This window comes from Pteropus medius, unplaced genomic scaffold (genome assembly GCF_902729225.1).
Source record: "Pteropus medius unplaced genomic scaffold, Ma_sr-lr_union100, whole genome shotgun sequence".
NCBI lineage: Eukaryota > Metazoa > Chordata > Mammalia > Chiroptera > Pteropodidae > Pteropus > Pteropus medius.
Window position 1 is genome coordinate 27,045,478 of NW_024349801.1, and position 22,369 is coordinate 27,067,846.

Below are 22,369 nucleotides of genomic sequence, written 5' to 3' on the forward strand. Positions count from 1 at the left end.
ACCCCCTGCTAATAAATTTTGGGCACGTTGTCAGTCCTGACCATAATATACTAGGCTATAGATATAGATGCTAAAACAGGGATTCTCAAGGAGTTAGGGAGGGTCTGTCATTCTATACGATAGGGAAGAGTAAGGAAGAAAGCGAGTATTTTTTCCAACTACATAAGCCCCAAAGATATGAAAGGTATCTCCTAAAGAGACAAACTCTGTATACAAATACCCCACCCTCCCCCACTCCCACTATCACTAAGCCTAGGGAAAAATGTCACAGATGGGCATGTGATGCTCATGTGAATGATGGGGAGGTCTGGAAAAGGCTGAGAACCACTGACTTGGAATGTTAGAACTGATGAGCTCTAGAACTTCATTTCTCATCACTTGACTCTCATAAAAATAGAATGCGGTATTTGCAGCTGTCTGATATCCTGGATAGTGCAAAGTGCAAGCAGTGTGCTGACCTAGGCCACTCCATGAGACCATAAGTTCCATGAAGTCTATATATTTTTTATAGTCTCCACAAGGCATACAATCACTATTTCTTTCTTGTAATGCATTATTGAAGAGCAGAGGACCCAAATCTGAGATTTCTGTCCACCTTATAGAAGTCAATTGTTTAGGTGCCAAAGCTCAAGAGACTTATAGAAGTCAATTGTTTAGGTGCCAAAGCTCAAGGGACTTTTAGATAGAAACATTTAGCCATTTTGGAAAGATCTGTTTTAGCACTACACCAGTTTCAATTTTACCATTAACTTTGACATCCACATATTTTCCGAATTTCTCCTCCCACAGGCCCATGTCCTCTTGATTTTGCTGTTGGAACCAAAAAAAGAAAAAAAAAAGGGCAAATTAAGATTATTTTCCTCAGGAGGTCACTCCTGCCCCTCATTGTGATCAAGTTCCTTGTTTATAGTTTCTTATAACATCTTTTTGTAACACTCTTAATGCTTGTAATTATTTAGTGTCTGCCTTTCCCACTAGATTCTAAGTTTCATGAGGACATGGGATTTGTTTTATTCACTGCTGATTCTGCTTGCCTAGCATAATTTTTTGTGGTTGGCACAAAGCAGGCACTCAGGGATTACCTGTTTTAGAAATGAATAAGTACATGAATGAACGAATGAATGAATCAATGAGATGACAAGGCCAGCAAAAGAGAGAAGTGGTCCCATTTATATATAGTAAAGCATTTATCAAGTACCCATCTACAGAAGAAGGGAAGAGCAGAACCCATTATATATCACATAATAGTGATGATCGTGAAAAAGATAAAAAAAAATGACAAACTGCTCAATTTAGATTACCTGAGAGGTGACAACTGATGCATCTTCTTCATTTTCTTTGGTAGCTCTGTTTTAATATAAATAAAGTTGTTTCATGTTTGACAAGACTGACAGAATTTTGTTTAATGATAAAGATACTCATTTCCAACTTTTGAGACCCCCAAAAGTATGTCCTTTAACTAATTAAAAATAACATCATTATAACATAAATTTGAGAAATTAAACATTTATGATGAAATTAATCAAATTGCTTGATTTCTTATAAAAATAGATATATTTGAATTTTCTTAACCCTTTAAAAATAACGATTTTTTTTTATTATAAATGTAATACATGCTCATAATATTTAAATATAAGCAAGGTAGAAAACAGCTCTCCTTACCCAATGTTATCCTAGTACAGAGCACCATAATACACTGCCTTCCAGAATGACTGTGACAACTTATTCTAGCCCACAGATGTATTTGAGTGCTCATTTCTCTCTACTCATAACAATATTGGACTTCATGGATTTTATAAAATGTTTGCCAACCTAAAATTTTAGAAAAGATAATGCATTTCTATTTGAAAAAGATGTAGACTACCTTTTTATACATAAAATGGTATTTGTATTTCTTCTTCTAGGAAGTGTCTAGTCATACTCATTACTTTTTTTTGTCATGTAAAATACAGCATGTACATAGAAGAGTATGTAATGTATGTGCAGAGTTTAAAGAATAATGTCAAAGGAAGAAACTATGAATCCAGCAGTGAGCATAAACAAAAGAAATGATTTGTTCCTTTGGAGTTCCTATCTAGATTCACTTTTTTTTTGCATGTGGATGTCCAGTCATTTCAGAACCATTTGTTGAAAAGGATATCTTTGCTCCATCTTATTGTCGTTGCTCCTTTGTCAAAGATCAGTTTTTATAAACTGTTGGATTCAATTTAATATTTTGTTGACTATTTTTACATTTATGTTCATAACAGATATTGATCTGTAGTTTTCTTTTCTTGTAATGTCTTTGTCTCATTTTGATATTAGAATAGCGCTGGCCTCTTAGAATAAGTTAGGAAGAAGTTTCTCTTCTATTTGCTAGAAGAGATTGTAGAGAAATTGGTATAAATTCTTACTTAAATGTTTGGTAAAATTCACCAGTAAACCCATCTGGGTCTGATGCTTTCTTTTTTGGAGAGTTACTAATTACTGACTCAATTATAGGCCTATTCAGGTTGTCTATTTTTTCTTACGTGAGTTTTGGCAGATTGTGTCTTTTAAGGAATTCATCTATTTCATCTAGGTTAACACATTTGTGGGTGTAGAGTTGTTCATAATATTCTTTTCATTACCTTTTTAATGTTCAGAGGAACTGTAGTGATATCCTGTTAAGAGTGTCACGTTTTCTAAAGTCTGGGAATCATTTTTGTCATTAAGACTGCACTTACCTGCACAGGTGAAAAGGTGAAATTTCTAAGAATAATATTCTAGCAAATAAGGCAAACCAATTTTCTGCAGTGATAATACTATCTATTTAAGCAACTGGTATTCACAATCAAGTTTTCTTAAGTTCTTTATGTGTCAAGTAATGTGCAAAAATACCTTTCCTTGAGAGGAATCTGCAGGTGCTCAAAGTACAATTGGCCCAGGGAGTTTATGCTCATTACAACCTCTTCTTCAGACACCAAGTCCACCTTGAATGGGTTTGCTGTGATATGACACTTAAGATCTCCTTTTCCATTTGTTAATTCCAGACTGCCTGTATCCCTGGAGCATGAAATTAGCCTAGAAAAAAAAGCAGGAAAACTAAATTGGCTCAATGTGATTCTCAATTCAAAATGCTTAGTAAACTGGTATTCATGTGACATAGCATAGATAAGGCAGTGGACATCCATAATTGAGAGCACAGGCTTTGGTGTCAGAGAGCCTGGATTGAACATAGCTCTACCATGCACTAGATGTACAACTGATTGACAACAAGTTAATCAATCTTTCTAGTTCTCATTTTCTTAATTTATAAAGTGGAAATAATAAAAGCAAGAACAAATAGAGCCTTTTGAGAGAATTAAATGAGATCACATATGTTAAACACTTGGCACAGTGCCTGGTACACAATAAGCATTCAATAAATGTTAGCTATCATCATCATTATCTTGGTCTGGACAGTCTAGTAACATTTTGGTACACAGAATCTAAACACTTTGCTTTTCTTTCCCATTCTAACCAAATATTCAGAAACTAAGGAAATAACACAGCTTGTGTTTTGGGCCTAGTGTGTCCACACTGAGATGGAACCAAGCCAAACTTCTGTTTATCTAACTATTACCTGACTCCTATCAGCCTCAATCTGATAAGTAGACTGTTAGGATGTTTTGGATCCCCAGGAATTATGTAAGCTCAGAGGCAGCACTTAAAAGCTCTTAGAGGTCTAGATACTTCTTTCTCTAGTGCATAATCTCCCTGGTAATGGTCACAGACTTCTTTAGGAAAGATTAGGAAGGATAGTTTATGTTCTTATATTCTTACAAAGTCCTTCTCCATGAATTCTAGGTCTCTCTCTCAAGCAAGATGCTTGGGTTCTGGAAACTAACTCTGTCTGAAACTAATTGTGTCTCACTGTTCATGAAATCTAAACAGAATTCTTTTGATTATTCTATCAAGTAGGACTTTAATCCATCTGTTTCAGCCTAATGTACCCCTAGATATACTGTTCACTGCCCTGAGGGTTTAATCATTTCGAATACCACAGAGGCTCTGCTGCATGTTATGAAAACATGTCCACCTTGTCTGTAACTAAATGCTGCCACTTTGGCTCTGCCACCTGGAGGCTCATCATCTCCACTGAAATCAGGGAGCCCTTTTTAATGGCATCATTTTCCATCATTATCTCTAGTTTGCAAAAGATGTTTATTCACTATAGTACTTTCTAAGTGTTCCCTCACCAATGTATTTCTCAACAAAGGGAGTATCTTCTGGAACCTCTTGGAGACAGAATTAAGGGCTAGATGAGATGGTTGCATATGAGATACCCACTTCAATATCTTTATATCTCTAAGTCTATGGATCATTTCTTCTATACTGTGCCAAGGAATTTTTGGTATCTCAGCTTCATTCAGCAGAGTCCATAGCTGAATACAGAAAACCATTAATTAGCCAAGCAAATAATTAGACCACTCCCAGCTGTCGAAGTTAGCGTATCAAATCTAGACTCTCTGGCACATGTACCCATGTCAATAAATTTAGCATGATCCTAAAGTTATGTTCCTTCCTTCTGGTCCAGGAATCCCTCAGAAATCATTTCCATGCATATTTCCCAGGTTTTTGCCAATATAAAATTTTATGATTCTTTAGGAGTGTAAGCCTTCTCCTCCTATAGTTGGTTCCCTAGCATGTTGGACTCTGATTCTGATACTGGGTCTGGAGGCAGTGAAGGGTGGTAGGGGTGAGATACCCAGAGCATTGGAATCCCTTTCCATGGTATATCTTAGGTGAAGTCAACACTGGATGTCCAAGCAAGATACGAACAGCTTCATCAGACAGAGGAGAAAGAGCTGCTTCTGCCAGAATAGGAGGCAAAGTAGAATTATGTGGTTTGTACTGAGAGTTGTCTGAATCTTCCCAAATGTTGCTATTCACTTTTGAGGAATTCTACCTTTTCCCAGTAAATGTTCTAAATACATAGACCTGATGAGACTGTGAATTCAATTATGGCCAAATTCTGCAAACCACAGAACCAAACTCTATTATCTAATTTTCAGCTACAAGGACTTTGTAGCTAAACAGATGTAGGGGACTTTTAGGATTGTCAGAAAAATCTATTAGGTTTCTAACAATGCCTTGAGCTAAGAATTTAAAGCTCTAAGACTGCTGTTTTCTTTAAGTTCTTCATAGCACCAAGGTCACCTTAGAGTTCTGAATTCTGTATAACAGGCTGTGCTGTGGTCCCACCACTTGGTTTGCTAGAGCCATGCTTTCAATAGGCATTTTATTTCAGTTGACCACAAGTAGTAATTTAAGTAACTTTGCCATGGAATGACATGGTTTATTACTAGTTGTATTATTTTGCTATGGCTACCATAATAAAATACCACAGACTGGGTGGCTTAAATAACAGAAATTTATTTTTTCACAATTCTGGAGACTGAAAGTCCAAGATCAAAGTGTCAGGAGTTTTGGTTTCTTTTGAGATCTCTCTCCTTGGTGCAGATGGCCACCTTTCTGTTTTGTCCTCACATGGTCATCCCTGTGTCTGTGTTACCTGTGTCTTAAATTCCTCTTCTTAAAGAACACCCATACTGGATTAGGGCCTACCCTAATGACCCCATTTTAACTTAATTACCTCTTCAAAGGCCTTGTCTCTAAATATAGTCACATTCTGAGGTACACTTGAGTTTGGTGAGGGGACACAATTCAGTCCATAACACAAATACCTCATCTTCTAATGATAATCAGGTTCTCACTGCTTTCAAATCCCACTAACCAACCTCATATTCTCATCCTGGAGGGTCTATTGCTTATACTCGCTTCTGATAGCAATGACTATATCAACCAAGACCCAACAGTAGGTAATAGAAACAACTCTGGCTATTTAAAGCTTAAAGATAATGTCTTAATACGGGGAATAAGGAGCTTACAACATCATGGGAAGGGTTGAGGTAGCAGGGAGTCCAACAATGACCCCAAAAACATAACTGTAGGGCCAATGGAACTTTCATCCCAGCTAGAATCAGGAAGTTGGGTTATCAGAAGTCATCATGGCAACTGCTGGACTCTAGGATTATGGCACCTTAACTGTAATCCAGAGACCAGGAAACCAATGCCCTAACTAGTATGGCTCTAGAGCCATTCTACAGCTGCCAAATCCATCCAGTAAAATTAGAAACTCAGTTCTGAAATCAAGATACCTGTAAGTGCATCTGATTGGTGGAACCTGGATGACATCAGAAGCTAGCTACAAGGAGGTCTGGGAAATGGAGAAATGTAGTTTTTAGCTTTCTAGTTACTGCAATAGCCAAAGGCCCTCTAGAAAGTGATTGAAACAGAAGCAGAACTAACATATCTATTTACTACACAAGCTAATAACAGCATGACCCTAATATATGGCAAAGATAGCATAGAAAAAAAGTAATTTACAGACTAATTTTACTTACGAATACAGATGTAAAAATGTAAATGATCTACTAGTAAAGTGAATCCTCCAGGATAGTAAAGAATAATATATTTTAACTAAGTGGAGATATATGTATATGTATATATAACTCTTTTGTCAAACGGCAAAGCCTTGAGAGCAGTCTCTTTTTAATTTGTCTCCTGAATTCTTAGCATATAGTAGAGGCTCAGTGAATAGATACATTTCAGATTTATAATGGTTCTACCATAATTAAATCATTTCTCCTTATAATCTCTTGATCTTTTATTTTCATGGAAATAATGCAAATTATTTTTTCATGGACAAAATAATCTACATAAAACAATGATAATGATGTAGGTAAAGTTAAAGCATCTGGCACAATCTTATATTCCCTTAGTGGAATAATATGAAAAAAAATAACAGAAATCAACAGGTAAAACCAAGTTAAAATATCACTGGAAAGTATGCTAAGAACTGATAAAGATTTTGCAGGTATATGAATCCCTAAAGATTTTTTTTCACTTATACACTGATTATTAATTTATCTCTGATTCTAAGTCAAATTACATGTTAGACTTCTGAGACTACCCATAATTAAAAGTGAGTCAGTCTAACTGTATAAATTACTGTAAGCATGGGAGTTTGGCTAGTATATTAGATCTCTGGAGCCTTGCTGCTAACCTGAGTAAATTAAATAGCTCTCCTACTTGCTCTCAAGTCTGGTTGATAAATTGTTTTCTTTGTGAGGAGAGCTCTGGCTCTCCCTATTAATAAGTACTGATGAGTCAAATGGTAGATGAAGAGAAAATAGAATGGATAACATACAAAATGGAAACTAACTCTACAAATGATTGTAGCTTTGAATAGACTAAATATGAGGTCCATATAAAATATACTACTTGAGGTATGATAAAATAACACATTGAGAGTGTATTCAAGAAATCTTGATTCTTGGCTTACCTTACAGTGTTTGGCTTGCTTGTGAGGACATCGGGAACTTCGTACCTGGGCTTCAGGGGACTTTCTTCATTGATTTTAAGCCTGAAAATATTTCCTTCTATACTATAAACTTCAGTCAAAAGAGGGACCTGGAAACAGACTTTAAGATTAGTTGCCACAGATTACTCCAGAGATGGTCAGTTCTACAAATAACAATAATTAGAAAACTATCTTTAAATTATTACAGGCTAAGCAAACTAGAGAACAATGGCAATCATGAAGAAAAAAGCTCCCCAGTCTATGTATGTACTTGCCTGGCTATACCTGTGGTAGAGACAAGATACATCTATGTGTTCTATGGCTAGGCAAACATATAATTGTCCGGACAAGAACCTTTAAGAGTAAAAGAGGTTTCTATTAATTATTATACTGGATGACAGGCATAAACAGAAACTGCTTTTGGAAAATTGGGACATATGACCACTGTATCTCTGACAAACTACTCAAGGTATGATAAAATAATATGTGAGGGTGTACTCAAGAAATCTTGAATAAGAGTTTGGTGTTAAAACTAGAGTAACTGGATTCCAGCTAAAAAAAAAAAGATGAAGGGTAATAAGCCACAGAACAAAATAGAGTCAAATGTGGTCATCAGGGTACTCTAGTGTAGATGAATGATGCTTGCTGCACTAAAAATACACCTGGGTATATGGCTTGGGGATCTTTCTCAAGAGGCTGAAGAACTTAGGTAAAATTCTGCCTACAGTGGGAGATGGAAACAACATAGAATTGTAAAGAAAATACAGAATCTGAAAAATAAAAAACAAAAAACCCAAGAGTAGCAATGTCTGGATTTAGGTTACAAAATGAGGTATCTTAGATCAGAGAAATATTTCAAAGCTGTGGTTTTCAACTTGTGTGCCATGCCATACTTTGCAATGTAAATTCCAAATCCTTATCAAGTGTGATGCCAAACCCTGGTTCCAACTGGGTAGGTATACCTAGTGTTACTAAATATTTGCTAAATGAAAGGCGAGGCTGGGTAGACATAGTATAGAGCAAGTACAATGTGGTACAAGTAAGAGAGAGAGAGAATATCAAAGCAGCACCAAATATATGATGTTACTGAACTTTGCTTTTAAAAATACAGACTAGTCATGATACTTAAACAGTAACATGACACTGAAAAGTGACCAGGTAAACAGTGCAGTGGCTGCGGCTGCTTTTATAGATATTCTTAAGACAGAGTTATGTTGTAGTGATCATACTGTAATTATTTTTCCCAGCTTTATTGAAATAACTGGTATATAACATTGTCTAAGTTTAAGATGTACAGTGTGTTGATCTGATACATATATACTGCAAAATGATTGCCACCATAAAGTATTAACTATAATCACTATGCTGTACATTAGATCTCCAGAAGTTATTTATCTTATAGTTGGAAGTCTGTACTCTTTGACTGATATTTCCTTTTTCCCCCGACCCCAATCATACTGTAATTATTGCTTACTTATTTAACGTTCTTTTGTATTTAAATCACTTAAAAGTATGCCATTGGAATTCTAAATTTGAAAATGTATCCAAATATAAAGCTGAAATCCTGTTGGTTTTGTATTCTCTCCCAAATTATACATATATTTCTGTTGCTCTCTCAAATTCAATTCAACTTTATTTGGTATCTAATATCATGATGTGCTTTTTGCTGGAAAAGGATGGCTAAAGTCTTAGGAGATTGCAATTTAGAGGAGAAAAACACATACATAGTAAACATAAAGCATTTTATAATAAGACAGGACAAGGACAGTGTTGTGGGAGAACAAAGAAGGGGAATGTTAATGATGACTATATAGAGAAGAGTTCTGTGACATCACTCTGAAGGAAAAGGGACTTGAGCAGGGCCTTCAGCGACTTTGAGTAGGCAAAAATGGGGCATGAGTTCGCTGCACAGATGGTACATAGGTTGTCTATATATGATTAAATTGTATGTACTCAAAGATATCCTTCCCTTTTTAGTAAATAGCTTTCTTTAAAAATTTTTCTTTTTAAACCAAACACTGATCTATTTGTTCATCAGTTCTTGAGGCTGCATTCAAAGAAAGAATCCTAATTATATGAGAGGAGGTAGCAACAACCCTGCTTTTAACGTAATGACCTTATGCAACCAAACATAAAAATCAGCGTCAACTTCCCACTCTATTGTCATTTTAACTTAATTAAGGAAGCAGATTTTTTTCCAATAGGTAACCCTTTTCAAAGTCAATATCCAGATTCATTCTTATCTCTTATCACCCCAACATAGCTTCATGTTCCAAGTACATAATTTCCTTAGACCTTAGTATACATTTGCTTCTATAATCTGGCTCATGCTGTTTTTAGTGGCTTAAAAAAATTTTTTTTTAACAACAGCACACTTTGAACAGTCCAATAAATAAAGTACTCGGGTTGAAGAGAGTAGGGAGCAGCTTACAGCCTACCTTTAAGCCCCCTCCTCTCCCTGCACTGAGCCTCCATGGAATCCTCAGGGCTCTGTGAATGACAGTTTATAATAACCACTTCTCTGGGCTTCTTAACTGCCAGTTATTGCCCAGTTCTTCTATCAAAACCTTGCTCTGTCAAAAAAGTCTAGAAATAAATGTTATATTCTTTTATCTAAAATATTAAGTATTTGTAGAATTCCTGTCCTTCCCTAGGGACTTGTTTGGACACTTATTAAACAATAATATACCAATAAATTATCCACTCTTTTCCTATTAGTGATGATTGGAAATGACAATGAAAAATATTAAGTTACAGAAGCTAGGTCACTTAAATATTATTTAGTGTTAATACTTAGATAACAGCAGTTACACTCAAATTGCAGCAAGATGGATTTGTGTAAAATAAGTGAAGGAACTTATAACTAAACATTTTAAATGAGGTGAGACAGCCTGGGTTTTACTCCCCTAAAAATATTTAAGATGGATAAATGTTCACCTTCACAGAGGATGAGATAAATCCTCAAAGAAATACATTTTAGAGGTTCCTTTTAGTACCACAAGTCTCTACTTGGTTTTTCATAAACCTTTATTCAGAGGCTTACTACCTCTCCTAGTCCGGGAAAGAGTATTAATTTCTCTTTCCTATTTTATTTCTCCCATACTAAATATATGAAACCTGGTAGTTTGTCATCCACAAGTCTAGTTTTTTTGGCCATATAGGTCAAAATCTCAGACAGGTTGTAAAAATCATGGTGGCAGAAGCAGAAGCAACCTTGTCCAGGTATTCAAGTAGTGGATTAATCACGATTATATTAGAACGAAACTTTTTGTTCACCCATTATAGGGAATCATGACTATTAGAGACTATGACAGCCCTAGAACACATATTTAAATGGCATTAGGAAGGGAAATTATGACACCATCAAGTTCTCCTTGATGGGTAGATCCCACTTTTCCTCTGGCATCAGGTCTACTATAATTGACCTCTCTCAGCCGTTGATCAAGACCTCCCAGGATTCAGAGAATGGCCTAAGAGTTCATTGCTGTAGGTCACCAAATGCCCTTCCACAGTTGCAGCCAGTTGGTTTACTGCAAGCACTGATTCTTTACCGAGAACGTTGGCAAATTCACTCTGGGCATTAGCCCATTCCCAAAGGACAATTAGCCTGTTCAGGTATGCTTCTGATTGGCTAGTTTCCAAATTAGCGGCCTACTCTTGGCCATTTCTGCAGAAACTGTTTTGGCTAACAAATGGTAATTGTGCCTCATTTGCTGAGGAGGTGGCTGCTTGGGAAAAGTCCCATTTTCATCAGGCTTAGGTGAAGAGGCGAGGGGTCACTTCATAGACATGCTCAGAGACATCCCTGCATCCTTGGACAAGCTGCTAGAAGTGCTGTCTCTGTTGAAAACTTGCAAATGGGCTGCAAAAAAAAAAAAAAGTGAACATATTGCCAAGTGGTCATCCATGTCATGAGAAAGCATCAAAATTAGCAACATAAAATAGGTCAAAAACAAGTCTGTTGCTTCTTAGCTAGACACAGAAGATATCATAAACATCATAAATTTCCTTGCTTTGATGTCACAAGACTAGATTTTCTGTTTCGCAATCCAGATCAAATTTTCACTAAAGGTAAAAAATTGTTAACAGTAAGAAAAAACAGTTCCAAAAAACAAAACAGTCAACACTTTAATGATAACTCTTTTCTTTCCAGAGTTCCTTCTGGAAGATTCTTTATCAAATATCTACCTAATTATTTTGTCATCAGAAATAGGCAAGATACCAAACTGGGACCCCGTGAGAGAAAACGTAGGCATTTGAACCTGCAATAAGCTTTTCTTCAAAGCCTACATGTCCAGAGCACGATCTGGAGAAAACACACAGGACAACACTTGAGCTTGTACTGTAACGTTACTGTGTCTCAGGAACACTGTGTTTGCTATAGGCTGAATTGTGTCCCCTCATCCCCAAATTCACATGTTGAAGCTCTAACCCCCAGTTGATGGTATCTGGAGATGGGGCCTATGGGAGGTGATTAGGTTTAGATGAGTTCATGAGGGGCCATGGCAGGATTGGTATCATTACAAGAAAAGAACAGAGAGTCGGCTCTCTCTATTCTATGAATATACAATAAGGAGGTGGCAGTCTATAAGCCAGGAAGGGGATCCTCACCAGACACCTAGATTTTGGACTTCCCAGACTCTAGAACTGTGAGAAATAGATGTGTGTTGTTTAAGACATTGGTCTACAGTATTTTGTTATGGCAGCCAGAGCTGACTAAGATAATGTTAAATGAAGCTTGGTTTCCTGGTTGCTTAAGAGGCAGACTTGGGGGAGAGGGGTGGGAAGAAGGATTTCAAAAATTAACAACAGATTTGCCAACAAAGTTACTGCTTTAAGAGTTTTACTGGTGTGGGGGCAGGCAGACAGTAAGAGTGCTGGGTTTGTCAGAATCTGCCTCATCATTGAAATCTGAGAACTGCAGCTGTGAGCTGAATAAGGATCCTCTTAGACTTCAGGTTCTGTCTCTCTGAACCTGAAATAAAAAGCTGTCGCTCTGAATGAGTGAATGTATACAGCTTGTTTTAAACCTTTAGACCACACCTATACCATAAGCTAGTGTGAAATCACCCGTGAAACACTCATTCCAGAAACAACCTCTAATGGAGGCTCATTGACAATACAGTGAGTGGATCTGTGTTGTCCCTATCGAACTGACAGAGGGTATGAAACCTTAAGTCCCTATTAGTCATCTCAAGTCCAAGTGACTAGGATTATCATTAAAATGGAGTTCAGCTCAGAATTTCAGGGGGACTTCCCCTAAACATACACATTTGCATGCATCTGCTATGCAGCCCTGATCTTTCCAATACCTGAAAATGGAGTCTGTTCCAAGGGGTCCTCAAAGTTCTGTCTTGGAAGCCATATTGCTGACATTCTGGATAACTTGCTTGTTGGGCTCCTCAGCTCACTTCTGAGCCATGTGCTGTCTTATGCTGAGATCCTGTGGGTGCTCTCGGACTGTAGCTTCTTTTCCTTTGAAGGCATCCAGATCTGGTGGGCTCTGGTTCTGGCATCTGATCTGAACAGCACTATCTCTCATATTTTCAGGATCCAGAGAGGTATGTGCAGAAAAATTGATCTATAGTCTTGTAAAAGGCCATATGTGGGGACCTACCACTAACTATACTGGTATCAAGCAGCACTGAGAATTTGCAAGTTGGCCCACACTGGTATTCAGGTGCTTTTGTGTCATTTACTTTGCCTCAGTATATGTCATTATGATGCTGGATTGTTCAGGTTGTGCTCAATATACTAAAACTTCATAAGGAATGTAGCCTTCTTCATTGTGCAATTGCCCTTCCTGTCTAAGAATAAAGTTGGGATCCTTCGCTAAGCTAAAGGCCTTACAATGTTACAGAAAAACTCCTGATGTTCTGGGGTAGTTTTTGTTGTCTACTCTGAGATCTCTCAGTACAGCAGTATAAGGCCAGAGCTTTGGTAGTTACAAGGAGCTCTCTCACAGCTTTGCAGTGAAAGTGGGGATTTCTTCTCAGTCTGATTTGTTAGTGAGTTGGTGGAGTTACTATCCAAGCTATTAGGGACTTAGACCACATGGCTTTAACTATATCTTTCAGTTATGTGAATTACCAATTAAGCCAGCTTTGTCTGGGTGGCCTTAGAAGCTTAGGATGCCTTTCAAAGATGGGGGATGATCTGGAAGTGAGGGTCACGTTGGGAACATCAGGTACTTGTGCACAGCCACACTTCTTAGCCAAGTCCATAGCACTTCCTCTATGACTGGCCCCGTTGTATGGCCCATCTCTAGTAGTCTGGTGACTCAACAGGTAAGGAAAAAAACTTGGGACACAGTACTGCTCTCATCTTTTCGGTATGTAATAACTATGGTGATCTGCTAGTGAAGCAGCTTAGGAGAGGGGAAATTTGTGACTTATATTTTCCAATTGCATAGTCCCTCGATCCCCTAGCCTACCTACATTTTGAGGTTTAGGCATTCACCAAATCTGTACCATGCTCAGGCTGCATGCTCAATTGCACATTGTGTAATAGCGATAGAACATGGTGCTTAATAAGAGTCAACATATCCAGGTAAAAGTTCTGGTTGCAAGCTACAACAAGTAAAGATACTGGTCACTAGCTGTGACTTTGAGCAAGTGACTTTTTAAACTTCAATTTCCTCATCTGAAGTTGGGGATAATATGATGTGCTTCTTAGATGTCTTGTGAAGACTAATTAAAAGGAAATAACATGTAAAACATCTAGGAAAGCATCTGATACTCAGGCAATCTATACGTTGACTTTAAAGTAATATTAGTGTAGAAATGAAAAAGATTACATTACTTTTTTAACAAAGTTTATTTCTGAAGCACACATAATTTTAATTAATTTTTGTGGAAATTTACTTCATTCAACCCAAATAAATATAGAAACAAATAATTCTCTGTAAAAAATATTTTTATCTCACCTTAGTTGCTTCATTGATGATTTGGAAGTTGGTACTGTCTTTGCCTACTGTGACTGAGTCTAGTAATGCCTGATAGGTGGACTTCTTGGAGAGCTGCTGTTTCTGACGCCTAGATATGGAGTATACAGATTTCAGAGAATTATTTGTGACTGTCAGCATCCAACAGACTATATTACGAGTCATTAAAATTTACTATATGATGGTAAGTAAATTGTGAAGACAGTTTTAGTACTCCAATAAGGTACTAACAGGAGTACTTTGTTATTAGAGTGCTAATAAAATTAGTACTAATAAGAAAAATACTAATAAAACTGTTCAACATAATATTGCTCAAAGTATTTTCTGCCTTTTTTGAGAAAGTGGGGCAGTTTTCATAGATGACATTTATTAGCTTGTTAATTTCATTCCCTCTTTCTACAACATGTACGCTTTAATAGAAACTCAATAAATTCTAGTGGAAATCTAATATAATCTAGTGGTTTAACAAGATGACTGGAAGTTCACTATAGAATTCCCTCTACTGTACTTGTTCATAATTAAAATGATATGATTTTCTTCCTCTAGAGTAGTGTAAATAAATTAGAAAGTTGTAGTATATGATACAATTTTTGGTGATTTCAATTTCAGGGTTAGATAAGTCTCTGGGGAAACAGGCAATCTTACACAGTGATGGAAGGACAACACAATACAATCCCTAGGGAGAGATATCTGGTAATAGTTAAAATTTCAAATACATTTACTCTTTGACCTGGTAATCCCACTTTTGGAAATTCATCCTATAAATACTTGCGTATACAGGAAATGACATATATAGCTTTTCATTGTGGCAGTGCCATTATAGCAAAATATTGAAAACAACCCAAAAGTCTAGCAATATAGGAGAAACTGAATATAGCACATCTACCTAATTAAATACTATATAGCTGTAAAAAGAGAGGATAATCTCCATATATTCATAATGAGCTCTTCAGAATAAACTATAAAGCAGAAAAAAAAGAAGCACCTACTTTATACAGAAAGCTACTTGGTATAAGATAGGTGATAGAAGAATATGTGTAGTCACAAAAAGAAATATGGGAAGGATTAATAAGAAATTAACAAATCTGGTTGCAAGGACAAGATGTGGAATGGCACAGGAATAGAAATAATACTTTTCAATGTACATCTTTTTATTTTATTTAATTTCTGAACCATGTAAATGTGTTATCTATTCAAAGACATACAATTTTAACATTAGTTTAAAAACAATTTGGCTTAATTTACTGAAAAGTTTAAATAACAGTAATAAGTGTATAAAGGCGAATGTCTCCTGTCTGATCAATTCCTTAATCACTGAAATTTCCTAATCGACTCTTTTCTTAGAAAGCCTATCTGTTCTCAAAAATTTATTAAACATCAGTTTTGAAATAATGTCAGAAATGTTTCAATCTAGGTAATACATTTCCATTCCTTACCTGTAGAAAGCAATGTTGCTGCAGTCTTTGAAAATGTCTTTATCCACAGCTTCATCTTCAACACTAAATAAACAGACATTTTAAGAAAGTTATTTCACATAGGGTTTGTGAATCCAATTTTTATACCTTTTCTAACTATGGTATGAACATGGGGAGTAAAGCTCTGCAATGCAAAATTGTGTCGTGGCCACAACATAACACAATAAAATGTGTGAACAAGATCTTTTTGTAAATCATTCAAGGTAAACAACAAAACAAAACAAGTTCTGGGATTACTCTGTAAGCAATAGAAAAAGAGCACTACCACTTACGAGGAAGGATATTCACAAAATAATGAGTGAAAGCTATGACTGCCACAATAAAATGTGAAGGAACAAAAACCCCAAATCAAACAAACAAAACCCATCCACTTATTTATTCAACAAAATATTTTCAAAATATTCTTATTTGGTGCTGAGCTCTGAGGAAGATATGGACTGTGTCCAAGATTTCTGAGAGAGTCTAACCAACAATCACAAATCAACCTGACACATGCTTTAACAGAGGTATGTGCAAAGTACTAGAATAAGAATAGAAACAGGTATAGAAGAAAAATCAGCTTTTTAAATAGATGCTGACAATCTTTGGCGATCATCCTAACTTTCCAAGATATCAGTGATTTTTAAGACCAAATTTCCAGAACAGCTGTTTCTGGAATAGAACATGAATAAGATGTATGTATATTGCCACCTGAGATTATGTATTTAACATGTGCCAATTAAAACAACTACAGGGTGTAAGAAAAAAGACACATTGGCTTTCATGCAAAAGTATGGCTGAATGCAGCTGTAGTTAGCATGCCCATGATTATGTAGGCTATGACTGAACACCAAATTAAAAAGATGATGAAAACAAGATCAGACAGATACATTTGGCCATACTAAAATTCTTCATTGACTCACTCTTTGTCACTGTTTCTTTAATCAAGTGTGCAAAGCTTAGAGAAATTTGCAGTTTCCTTTTTTCCAGCTTTGAAGAAAGAGCTCCAGAATGATAATGTGAAGAGGTGGGTATAGCTGAATTCGGTAAGTAACATGCTTGAAATTCATGTTAGGAGTTCTGAGCATACATAACTTTTTCAGTTTCGTTAACCATCCTGAAAGTATTTTATGAGGGTCTAACTATTAATATCAACTAATCCCTGGGGAGCTGAGGAAAAAAAGATTAAGTGCGCAGACATAAAACATGCAAATAAGAAGTGCAATCAACCAATAAAACCTTCGAAGCCAGAACCTGCAGAATCACCGAGCCTTTACCTGATTTCCTCTTTCCCATCTGTTTCCATGGCTTCCCAGTCTCTTAGCAGGCTCCCACCTCTCAGGCCAAGGGCCCGGCGATCTTTTCAAACCGCGAACAGGCTTCTAAATTGCCACTAGCATTTCACCACCCTCAAGTTTCTGGGAAACATGAGTTCCCTTCAGGTCCTTAAAGAGTGATAAATCCGCTCTCGTTTCTGGGATATCCAGGCCCAAACGAGGGTTTCTACAGGGGTTTATTTGGCATATTTTTCTTGGTAATAAGTGTCTGATGAGGAACTGCTTATTAAGAACCGAAAAGTCTTGAGAGTTGAGGGGGTCTGTACGCAAAGAGCCCTAGAGGATTAAAATTCAAGAGCATGAGAATCAGGAAGTACCGAGACGGCCTGCCTGATTGGAGCGAAGCTTTCGCAGATCTCAGCGACGGTGACGCCACATATTTGAAAACTGACCCACTTTCTTCCCGTTTTCAGCTTTGAGTAGGATGTGCCGGTCGGATCTTTGTTGGCGGTTTATGTTCTCCGGCTAAACTCTATAGTAGCATCATACTTTTGAGGGTGTTTGAAGGGTCTTTTTAAAGAGGCTAGGAACGGCTTATACTGCACCACCACCAAATTCCAGTCTTTGCTTAAATACCTCCGGAAACGGAGAACTCACTGCTAGACCGCCAAACCGGCAGCCAGACTACGGCTTTCCCAGATTTCTGGCCCCGAGGCCAACGGGAGGAGGAGCGAGCCAAATATTGCACGGTGCGCTAGGTTGGCCCCAAACTCTTTTTAAGGGCTGGGAGAAAGAAGAGCCGACCGAGGCGGAGGTGGCTTTTGGCGATCATCCTGACTCTCCAAGGTGACCAGGTTACCAAGAGACAACGCCTGCGCAGTTATCTCCAAAGCCTCATACCAAGCAGTGACGGCTGCCAGAGGGAGGGGCCGCTGAGTCGAAAAAACAAACGAGCCTCGCGAGGTTTCGAGGACCCGGATGATCCGGCCCCTCAGAGCAAAGCCGGAAGAGGGCGGGACGAACCGGAAGAAGGTGAAATGCTCTCGGTAGGTACTCCATGGTTGTGAAGATGGCGGTGGCTGCGTGGCTTCAGGTGCTGCCTGTTATTCTTCTTCTGGGGGCTCGGCCGTCCCCATTGTGGCTTTTCGGTGTTGGACCGGCTCCCGTCGCTGCTGCCGATAGATCCAAGTGGCACATTCCAATATCGTCGGTGAGTGTTCCCAAGCAACTGAGCCCGGAGGAGTAAGGGGTGGGGCTACGGCGGCCCAAGGGGTCCATGAAGGTTCCTCAAAAGTCCGCTTCCAAGGGGTGGAATCGTCGTGACCGTCTGTGTCGCTGCTTAACAGGGACCCACCTCCATGGAGAGAGTCGTGAATTTCTGTGCGTAGATTAACAGGAATGTCAGGGCAACTTCAGGAGCAGAGAGGAATGGTGGGGCGGCTTCTTAGCAAAGTCAGAGAACTTTCACTGCTTGACTTGAGACTTGTAAACTTGATGTATAGGTGGAGAGTGGTTTCTTTTTCAGCTGAAGTTTCACAGAATCCAGTGACCCCGAGTTGGACAAGAGGGATATGTAAATAGGCGTCTTTCTTTCTCCTTGCATTTTTTTTGTGTGTGTGTGGTTACTGGATAATTCTCCTTAGAATGATTTCGTTTGAACTTTGAAGTGGTTATTCTGAAGCTTTGTTGTGTGATTAGGAAGCCTAGGCATTTAAAACTGTATTTTAATACGAGAATGCCTAAAATGGAATAAATAGTATTCTAAAATCTGACATAGTAAGGCTAGTCTATCTTTTGAACAACTAAGTAGATAGGTTTATCCTTTCTGCCTCCTCCCTCCCTCCCCTTTTAAACCTCATTTGAATAAGAGCTATAGTCCTGTGAGCAGACAAAGTCAGATGCAGGCAGGAAATGTCCAAAAGCATTAGTCTATTAAAACAACGGTGGCCTTTTTGTTTTATTCTGCTCTGCTCACTGGTTGTACTTTCCAAATATTATTTGAGTTTTATATGGCAAGCATTATAGCTTTTGTTCATTTGGTGAAGATCTTCAGGTTCTCAATTTTTAGGTACTTGTTACTAAAATGAGTTAAATATGGCTATCTGCTCATAGAATAGTTTATTTGAAGAAATGATTGGTTATTCTGGACAATGGTTAGAGTAAGGGAAGAACTAATTAAGGAGTACCTCCCATGAAGATTTAAGTTGAGACTTCTAGCAGTCTTCCTTCTAGAGTCCTTACCTCAAGGCCTATGGGGGCAAAAAAAATCATGTCTGTACCAAGTTTCAAAATTCTGCAGTTTGGATGTGGTTAATTTTTACTAAAAGGAAGGATATTGATGCCTTTTTTTTGTTTAGAAAACTAATGAGCTTTTTATAATTTAGGTTTTTATACCATTTATATTCTGCCTTGGGAATTAAAGTGATCTGATGCTAATTATCTTTCCTTTGTCTTTGCAGGGGAAAAATTATTTTAGTTTTGGAAAGATCCTCTTCAAAAATACTACTATCTTCCTGAAATGTGAGTTTTTGCATTTCATGAAGTTTTTGTTTGAGTTTTTGAGTGATCTTTAAACCTTTACTTATTTTCTACCCCTGATGACTTTCTCACAAAATAAGTCAAATAAGTCCTGAAATTGAATAGCCCAGCGTTATAAACATATGCAGTATACCTAAGGTCCTTTCACCCAAAAATCTTCAGAGTACTTACTTGTGTGAACTTTATTTTCTTCTCTTGTTTTTCTGGTGTTACTGTATACAGTTGACCCTTGAACAGTAAGGGAATTAGGAGCACTGACTCCCTGCACAATCAAATCCATGTATAACTTTGACTCCTCCAAAACTTAAGTTATGGCTCAGTATCTGGGAGATTGGTTCCAGAACTCCCCATAGACACCAAAGTCCTTGGATGCTCAAGTCCCCTCTATTAAATGGTGTAGATCAGTGCATACAGTTGGCCCTCTGCATTTGTGAACTCCTAACTGCTGATAGAAAACAGTACAGGTATTGAAAAAAAATCCATGTATAGGCTGATCCATGCCATTCAACCATGTTATTCAAGCGTCAGCTGTATAGTTAGACAAGTTATGTCTGCGTGGTGTTTTAATCTGTTCTGAGTTACAGAGGTACTACTGACTTTGCTTTCGTGTGCCTGATAGATGTTTACTGAACACATGACGTAGGTTCGTAGGTTCGTCAGATCATTGGCTCTGAGTGAATAAGTTCAGTAAATCTTGTTTACAAAAGGAGTATTTTACCACTTGGATCCTTGCAAGAGGAAACTCAAAGATATAAGGAAATTGAGATTATGTGGAACAAAACTAGTTTGTCCAGTGGAAAAACCACTGTATCTGAATCCAGAATATCCCATGGTGTGTTAAAGAAAAGCTTTCTTTTATTTCTGCAACTGGCTTTACTTTAGAGAACAAATTATCATGGACAGCTCCATTTCAAGATCAGGAATAAAAAGCCTCATCAATCATGTGTGCTTCTGCGCATCTCTCTCTGAAAGTGCAAAGGTGGGAGTCATGTTGGATGATTTTCTTTTAATCATTTAATAAGTAGTTATTAAAAATTTGCTGTGTGCTAGGCACTGTTTTAGACAGCAGAGAAGTTTAAAAGGCCCCCTTCTCTTACTAGGTTTATAGTATACATGGGGAGAAGGAGGCAGGTAAAAGAATTTCTATGAAGAATATACTGTGTCCATGAAAATATAATCCCCTGACTATGACTTCATTTTATTCTGACACACTGGTCTTTCTTGTGAGGCTAGTTTATTAGATAAGAATAACTTTTAGGGATAGCAGTGTTTGTCTTTCAGAATAGTCTGACAGCCTGTATGTTATTCTTTCCTTTTATTCAGTACAGTCTTTTCTAACTTGTGTTTTGATCTAATGGTGTTTCGCCAAGTTACACAAGCTGCATATTTTGAAGTGTCTACATTTCATTGTTTTTGGAGGATTTGTGACTCCTTAAAATTTATATTATCTTTCACTTCTGTGCTTTCTAATATTTACCTTATCTTTAATTTTCTACTTCTGTGGTGTTATGTTATATAGTTTTCTATGAAATTGGCAGTACTATTTTCACTATCTCTTAAAGCCATCCATTCAGAGTTTTAAAGGGTGTCTTTCAGTATAAATAGTATTTTTACAGCCAAGTTTCCCTGCAAATCTCCTGTTGGGGAGAACTTCTTACTAGCTTTTATTTAATCCCATCTCTGTATGGTTCTTCTGAGCAATTCATAGCAATGTTGCAAAATCCTTTATATCGTTTTCATAAATTCTTATTTAATCAGATTTTTGTGAATTTAATTGAGCTTCGTAAAAGTGTGTCCCAGATGCAGTTATGTTTATCTTTGTCATGTTTGCATAAAGTATCTCTAGTATTAATTTTCCTTTCAACAGCTAGAATCAAAGATAAACTGAAATACTGACCTCCCCCAGGTGAGACAGTTCATCAGTCATACAGTCAGATTTATGCTTCTGAGTCTTCAGACTAATGCCTTGGTCCACTAGAATACTGTGTTCCAAACTATTTTTAATGAGTTGTAGGAGACTTTTTTGATTTCATGAGATTCCTTGAGGCCTCTCTTAAGGTAGGTTTTGAAAAGAACCTAATACTCTTATTTTTGCTTTTGCTGTTTCTATCTTCCCCAGCCACGTTTGCTTTTTGCTCAGTTATTTCTATCCAATCTTAATATCTTTCAAGGTTTAAGACATGAATTTTTTCCTCAGTGGAACTATTTTGAATATTGCTTTGTGACATGCCTAATGTTTTTCCTTATCTCTCCAAAGAGAATGTAGTCTTTTTAAGGGTCTTAGTAATTTGTTCCCTCCTATTCTTATCTTTGGCCTAACACAGTGCCGTGTAGCATTGTATACTTAAGTGCTCTGCTGAATAAATATTTGAAGATAGTAGAAGACTGGTCTTGTACTTAAGGCTGCTTTATCATTTCCAGGTTTTTTTCCCAACAGAGAACCGCAAATGGAGGTTTTAAAGCATAAACAGTTCCAAAGGTTAAAAACCACTTAACTTCTGTTTCTTTCTGTGGATAACAATACTTAATTTTATCTAGATTTGTTCTTTTTACATATATTATTTCATTACCTTCTGTTAGGAGAAGATATAGTCTTTGAGTATCTCATTTTAGCAGAAAATAAATGGGATGTGGGTTCACAGTTTAGGAAAAATGCTTTGTTTGAGAAGCATCTTTTATTCACAAAGATTCTTGTTTTATAGTTGATGGAGAACCTTGTGACATATCTTTGAATATAACCTGGTATCTGAAAAGTGCTGATTGTTACAATGAAATATACAACTTCAAGGTA

At 37.2% G+C, this 22,369-nt stretch overlaps 2 protein-coding genes across 17 annotated transcripts in view; one reads left to right on the forward strand and one right to left on the reverse strand.

Moving 5' to 3' along the window:
- The window catches only part of GANC (glucosidase alpha, neutral C), a 60,328-nt gene extending 42,439 nt beyond the window's left edge, over window positions 1-17,889 (reverse strand). For 3 of the 12 annotated variants that reach the window (XR_005658541.1, XM_039888397.1, XM_039888404.1), the window contains exons 1-7: window positions 17,041-17,889; window positions 15,746-15,808; window positions 14,292-14,400; window positions 7,349-7,476; window positions 2,860-3,042; window positions 1,302-1,347; window positions 744-810 (exon numbers count right to left, since the gene is read on the reverse strand). Coding sequence is in view for 11 of the 12 variants with exons in the window: in XM_039888397.1 (XP_039744331.1) it covers window positions 744-810; window positions 1,302-1,347; window positions 2,860-3,042; window positions 7,349-7,476; window positions 14,292-14,400; window positions 15,746-15,808; window positions 17,041-17,069 (625 nt within the window). In the remaining variant the exon portion in view is untranslated. Of the gene's footprint in view, window positions 1-743; window positions 811-1,301; window positions 1,348-2,859; window positions 3,043-7,348; window positions 7,488-9,804; window positions 11,229-12,678; window positions 12,902-14,291; window positions 14,403-15,745; window positions 15,809-17,040 lie in introns of those variants that run through there. The other 9 variants (XM_039888405.1, XM_039888406.1, XM_039888398.1 and 6 more) reach the window with 9 other exon arrangements.
- Window positions 17,890-17,930: 41 nt separating this feature from the next.
- Window positions 17,931-22,369, forward strand: part of TMEM87A (transmembrane protein 87A) — a 36,131-nt gene continuing 31,692 nt past the window's right edge. For 4 of the 5 annotated variants that reach the window (XM_039888409.1, XM_039888411.1, XM_039888412.1 and 1 more), the window contains exons 1-3: window positions 17,950-18,250; window positions 19,500-19,560; window positions 22,281-22,366. In XM_039888409.1, the coding sequence (XP_039744343.1) occupies window positions 18,098-18,250; window positions 19,500-19,560; window positions 22,281-22,366 (300 nt within the window). In that variant the 5' untranslated portion in view covers window positions 17,950-18,097. Of the gene's footprint in view, window positions 18,251-19,499; window positions 19,561-22,280; window positions 22,367-22,369 lie in introns of all 5 variants that reach the window. The other variant, XM_039888414.1, reaches the window with a different exon arrangement.